At 51.2% G+C, this 6,563-nt stretch overlaps 1 protein-coding gene across 3 annotated transcripts in view; it reads right to left on the reverse strand.

The window, feature by feature from the left end:
• Positions 1-717: 717 nt before the first annotated feature.
• plppr2a (phospholipid phosphatase related 2a) overlaps positions 718-6,563 on the reverse strand; it is a 24,737-nt gene continuing 18,891 nt past the window's right edge. The window contains exons 3-7 of one of the 3 annotated variants that reach the window (XM_084678090.1): positions 4,697-4,817; positions 3,772-4,022; positions 3,380-3,556; positions 2,580-2,707; positions 718-826 (exon numbers count right to left, since the gene is read on the reverse strand). In XM_084678090.1, the coding sequence (XP_084534216.1) occupies positions 718-826; positions 2,580-2,707; positions 3,380-3,556; positions 3,772-4,022; positions 4,697-4,817 (786 nt within the window). Of the gene's footprint in view, positions 827-1,179; positions 1,234-2,563; positions 2,708-3,379; positions 3,557-3,771; positions 4,023-4,696; positions 4,818-6,563 lie in introns of those variants that run through there. The other 2 variants (XM_084678088.1, XM_084678089.1) reach the window with 2 other exon arrangements.

Here is a 6,563-nt window from a genome sequence, read left to right on the forward strand (position 1 = left end):
TGAGTGTCAGTGTATTCCCTCAGCATACAGGCTGGAATAGGATTCTTTGTGCAGTTGCTTGCGTAGCTACCATTGTTGCTGGTGGCTGGTGTATATAGAGTGAGCTAGGTTGTCTAGCTGTTGTGTTTAATGGCAGTCTGGTTTGGTCCAACATGGCTGCATCACACTGTTCGTGTAACCTTGAGTCAGCGAAGAGAGAGGGGGTAAGTTCCCTGGCAGGTTGAAGAGAAGATGAAAAGAAGAGGAGATGTCCTTGGAATGAACGCCTGATTGGAGAGAAATCCTCCAATAGATGACAAACAAGGACCAGGAAATGACACAGCAGTTCTGAATGGAGACAGGCGGTGCTGAATGACAGTTGCTTTTTCCTCAGAAGAATGTCAAGGATGAAACTTGTGAAGCTTCGTACTTCTCACACTGAAGTCTGATTTCTCGAAAATAACAAAAACAAAGTAACAAGACTCTAAAAAGAACAAAAATGCAACCTGACATGATTTGGTACTGTTCAGATAGACAGTTTTGGGAGTCCAACAAAGGACTAGTCTTTGTAGAGTTCTCCTATCGGTTCCCCTGGAGTTTAGGTTTGGGTAGGGAAAAGGGTAGTATGGATGTGTGTGCGTGTGGAAGTCTAGACCTGCGTGGAGTAGGAGCGGTAGAGGGTGGGGTAGCGGCCGGACGGATGTGCGGCGCACAGGGGTATGTGTTCGGGCGGCTGGTCTAGACTTCGCTGGAAATGGAGCGAGACGGAATGAGGACATCGGGGGTGGCGGGGAACCGATAGGGCTGATGGTCATGTGATCTCGGTGAATGGAGATCCCCTCGGAGTCTGCAGGGGAGAGAGAGGAGTGAGAAAGAGAGAGAGAGACAGAGAGAGAGAGAGAGAGAGAGAGAGAGAGAGAGAGAGAGAGAGAGAGAGAGAAGAAGGGAGAGTGGCAACGAATGAGAGGCATAGAAAGGGAGAGAGACGGACGGAGATGAAGAAGAGAGACACCGAGAAAGAGAGGTGGAGAGAGGTTTCGTAGGAAGTGTGAGGATGAAGAAGTCGGGAGGGGGCAAAACAGAGAGACGTCCGGGGGGTGCAGAGAGAAAGAGAGAGCCGAGAGACCAAAACAGACCAAAAGAAAGGAAACAAGGAGAGAGTGAAGAGTGAAGGAAAAGCCAAAAAGATATTAGAGTTGTTCAGAATGGTTGAACATAGGAGTTGTAGGGTGGGGAGGAGGAGAGTGCGGGGTGCTGGAGGAAGTGAGGGAGAGGGAAAAAGAGCGAGAAAAGGAGGAGACAGAGGAGAGAGGGAGTCAGGTGAGGGTTAGTGAGGGTGACAGACAAGACCTTAAACAAACTCACCTCGATGGTCCTTTATGCTAACCCCTGCTACAAGGCTCTCCATTAACTTTGTGTCTTTGTGGTAACAGATGGCGGCAACAGGGGGAGGGGGGCTAGCCCCCGCTGAAAAACACCCTGAGCCCCCTGAAAACCCTGTTTTCTGGAGAGCAACCTACCTTCCAGTCCAGCACTAATTTAGCACACCTTTTCTAATTCACCTCATAAACTGGTTGATCAAGTACATTGTGTTGAGTCAGGTTGGTTATAAGCATGGCTGGAGCAAAAACCTACAAGCAGGAAGCTCTCCAGGAACAGGGTTGGAGAACTGCCCCAGTAATTTCACGAAGAAAAATATATCTGGAAAAATTATTTTGCTTCTGCTTTAACCTTTAGATTAGTGAGTTCGAAATATTTCCAACCTACCCCACAGCGAAAGTTTTTTTTAAAATTGTTATGGTAGCTAGCTAGCTTTAGTTAGCTGCCAGGCTAAATTACCTAGCATTAAACTCGTAGCAATGCTACTACCAAAGGGTTACTTGCTAACCTTTTAAGTAGTAAATTTTGAAGCCATACTAAAGCGTTTATCGCATAGTTTTTGTCTATCTGAAAATATTTTACTGGAATGGTCGAATCACATATGTGTGTTGTTACGCTGTGGGACCCACTTGCGAACGATCACATATTTGTCAATTCAAAGACAATTCTTTGGTGCCACCACTGCTAACAGACTTACACCTTGGCTCAGCTAAAGCGTCGATTAATTCCCTGTCTGGTCCCAGTGGTCGTCTGAAGCCGGGGTAGAGAGGGTAGGATGAGGGGAGGAAGGGTTAGGGTTTCTTGGAGCGGGGGACAGATTACAGTCCTGCGCTCCCCCTAGCAACTCGGCCCTGGTAACCAGCTCGGAGAAAAGCTCAGGGAACAGCCCCACTGACCCTCATCACTTACTCACAGAAGTGAGACACAGGGTTGGAGGGCGCGCGGTAGGTGGAGGGGGTGGGGTGGGGGGGGTGGGGGGGGGGGGGGGGGGCGTGCATACGTGTGACACAACTGGACACAACTGGGGACGACACAAGGTTTGAGTGTGGGAGGGGAGGGGGGGAAGGAGCTGGGAGGCTCGGGGGAGAGGGGGGGTGTCTTGGCTGTGTGCCTTAACACCCCCCCCCCCCCCCCACACCCCCCATCCCATGCCCCGCGCCCCATGTGTTGCAGCCCTTCCCTCTCACCCGCCCCCGCCCCTTACCTGAGTCCCACTTAACTTTTCGAGTGGACTCTCCACGCAGGGCAGCGCCACCATGGGCATGCCCAGGACGGACTCAGGCCGCTGGGGCTGCGAGGGGGGCGGGAGGGGCCGTGTCTGCTTGAAGTTGTTGATCACGCAGGTCACCTGGGGAGAGAGGGAGGCGGAGGGAGGGGAGAGGGGGGGAGGAGAGGAATGGAGAGAGGGAGAGAAATTGTCCGTGACCGTCTAAGAGGATGCGGGCGCTTGTGAGTGGCCGTCCGCGGAACAAACGGAACGAATCTCAGTCAAATGTCATCGCCATTGCCTTCGCCATGATGGTAAGTACCATCACATATAATTCCTTTACCATTCCTCCACCCCTACCCTCCCTCCTACCCTCCTCTCCTTCCCTAGCCTCACTCCTCCCCTCTCTTCTTCATCTCTCTCCTTCCCTCCCTCCCCTATCTTCCTCATCTCTCTCCTTCCCTCCCTCCCGTCTCTTCCTCATCTCTCTCTTTCCCTCCTTTCCCTCTCTTCCTCATCTCTCTCTTCCTCCCTCCCTCCCCTCTCTTCCTCATCTCTCTCCTTCCCTCCCTCCCCTCTCTTCCTCATCTCTCTCCTTCCCTGTCTTCCTTCCTTCCCTCCCTCCCTTCTCTTCCTCATCTCTCTCCTTCCTTCCCTCCCTCCCTTCTCTTCCTCATCTCTCTCCTTCCTTCCCTCCCTGCCCTCTCTTCCTCATCTCTCTCCTTCCTTCCCTCCTTGCCCTCTCTTCCTCATCTCTCTCCTTCCCTCCCTCCCCTCTCTTCCTCATCTCTCTCCTTCCCTCCTTCCCCTCACCAGAAAGACGGCGATGGCCCCGCCGGTGAAGAAGCCGGCCAGGACGTCGGCCCAGTGGTTGCGGTACTCGGCCACCCTGACCACACCTGCCAGCAGGGCGAGGCACAGCAGAGTCAGGCTGAGCGTGGGCTTGGTCAGACGGGTGCCTTTGGTCTTGAACACCAATGTCACGTACATCTGTAGACGCAGACACACACGCACACACATCTTGAAAATCCTTTGGGAATTGAATTGACGTACCTGACTGGCTAGGTCACACCAAAAATGAACCGGGGGAAATGTCCCTGTACTTACTGTAAGTCGCTCTGGATGAGAACGTCTGCTAAATGACTAAGTGTAAATGTACTGCATGCGTGTCAGACGATACCTCCCCCCTCTCAACAGGGACCTACCACAGTGTAGACTGCTGCGTAGACACTGAGAGCGGCGTCCTTGGAGGGGAAGGATTTGCGCGCCGCCGCCACGACGAGCGGGTTGCCCGTGCAGGCTCTGCGCTCGCTGATGTACTGCATGGTGGACTGGCACCCCAGCGCCGTGTAGTTGGGGCGGCAGGCCGACAGGAAGTGGGGCGTCTGGTTTCCTGTCACCACCTGGCCGGCGTTGGCAAAGATGGTGGTGGTGAAGAGGCCGAAGGAGTAGACACCTGGGTGGAGAGAGAGAGAGGGAGAGGGAGAGAGAGAGAGAGAGAGAGAGAGAGAGAAGGGGGGAGAGGGAGAGGGATGGGATGGAGAGGGAAAGAAAGCGATGCGGAAATGAACCCAAACAGACGGAGAGGGAGAGAGAAACAGAGAGAGACAGTGAGTCTCGATGAAAGGCAGATATGCACGCGAGGGGAGAATGAACACGACTGAACACGTGAATATATGGCTCGATTCATATTCACGACACATTTTTATCTGCCTGCCATCATCAGAAAGAGTGTCGGCCTTGCCAGTGGAACTTCCTATCCTCTCTCTAATCTGGCTGGTTAATCTGTGAAAAGACATGATACCCTGGGGTTCACTGTAACACACATTTCTTTTTGTCGTGTTTTTCTTCAGTCTCACCTCGCAGTGATCTCTCTTCACTAGTTTACGTAACACTGTGTGGTGTGTGTTGTGTGTGTGTGTCTAGGGCAAGTGCATCAAACAGTATTCCCTGTCCTGGCTCCGACCCCTGTTCTCCTGAGGCGTGTATGGTGTGTGTTCATGGTGTGTGGTTTATGCTGTTATGGGTGTAGTGTGTGTGTATCAGGTGTGTATGAGCGCTGTGTTGGTTTGAGGTGTGTGAAGTGAGTGTTGTTTGTGTGGGGTGTATATGTGGTGTATCCGGGCCCACCTAGGAAACGTATGAGGCGTCGGAGGAGGGGGTTGAAGTAGCAGCAGTCGGCCGTGACGATGGTCTTCTCCTGGGTCCCCTCAGTCTTGGTGAAGAACGCCATCATCTCCCCCACCAGGATCTGAACACAGAACACATTCTCATTGGTTCATTTGCTTCCTGGTTCATCCGTCCACTGTCACCTAGACCAATCACAGGGTAGAGCTTCACGTGAGGGCAGCCAAACACAAGTACAGAGCTGAAATGTAGGTACTTTTTGATGCTTTTGGGGCAGAGACTTCCTAGGACACGTCCTGGTTTCGCCCTGACCCCTGACCCTCATGGAGATGCTGGTCAGAGGCCAGATATGGGTCTGGGGTTCAAATACATCTTACAACCAGAGCTCAGGAAATTGCTGACCATTATGAACATATCCACAAAGCGCTGGCGTTAGGCTCATTTATGAAACTGAAAGCTAGCTTGGCTATTGATCCAAATGTTCACATTCAAACGACTGGTCCGAAAGCGTGTATATTTATTTCCCTCCAGATCCATGGCTTCCTCTAGCCTGACGTTGTCATACTCATAACTCTAGTCAGAATATGAGTCTGAGAACTCTCCGTTGGGCTGTGAGTACGGAGCGTGTTTCAACCGAACTTGTTAAACAAATGCCTCTTTGCTCAATTGGATAGACCTACAACCAATCAGAGCAGCGTAATATGTTGTTTGTTGTAAACAAATTCGACCCAAGCGCTCTTTGGTGACGTGGTTGATCACATTACCGATGATCATCTGTCCATCATCGTATAAAGCCCGCCCTGACAAGTTGATTGGTCCGAACAGCTCCTGTTCGGGGATAGTTTTTACCCAACCGAGGTTCCTCAGACCCGACTTCCCGACCCAATTTTTTTTTTTGTGGGCGGGGATAAGTTGGGCTGGCAGCCAGGCTAGGCTTCATCACTTACGGCAGCTCGACATTGCAGCCATCATGTTTGTATTGATGACTGTAATCGCAAACAGCTCATCCAAGCAACAATCACGTCCTTTTCCTCATCTTAGCGATACACCTAGCGAATTTCAACTTCATACAAAGCCCAATTCACAACCTAATCGAGACAGCCAGACTGACAGACAGAGATTCCTGTCTTTATAGTCCAAGATGTCATAAAAAATTCTCATTATCTTGCTGCTTATCCACGTATACACTGTGGCAGCAATAGCCAGAACCAAACTCCCTCAAGTTCCAAGTGATTCATTTTCTGGAGTCAAAGCCTTCGCCTGGAACACGAAATATATTCCAACGAGCCCCAGCGTTGTGACATCAGCGACAGCCAGGTAATTGATCATTTACCGCGAGTGTGGATGGCGGTGCATGACCAAACATGATTGCTTTATTGAGCGCCTCGAACTGTGAAATTATACCGTGTGCCCACACAGAACATTATTCTTTATTTGTATGGCCGCATTCGGGCAACTCATTTACTCACAAATAAGAATTCCCTCCACTGACGGTATATGTAGAAAATAAATGTGATTCAGTATGTATTCTGAGAAGCTGTGGGAGTCCTTAGGTGCTGGGGAAAGAACAGGACTGGGTCTTGAGAGAAGGAGAGAGAGAGAGAGAGAGAGAGAGAGAGAGAGAGAGAGAGAGAGAGAGAGAGAGAGAGAGAGAGCGAGAGAGAGAGAGAGAGAGAGAGAGAGAGAGAGAGAGAGAGAGAGAGAGAGAGAGAGCGAGAGAGAGAGAGAGAGAGAGAGAGAGAGAGAGAGAGAGAGAGAGAGAGAGGGGGGTGATCATGGGGGAATGGGAGATTGACAGAGGGTGAGCCAGCCAAAGGCTCACTGGCTCAAAGAGAGAGAGAGAAAGAGATACTGTTTTTGACGTGCATGG

The sequence above is a fragment of the Hypomesus nipponensis genome, chromosome 17, assembly GCF_054491055.1.
Source record: "Hypomesus nipponensis isolate SF chromosome 17, ASM5449105v1, whole genome shotgun sequence".
NCBI lineage: Eukaryota > Metazoa > Chordata > Actinopteri > Osmeriformes > Osmeridae > Hypomesus > Hypomesus nipponensis.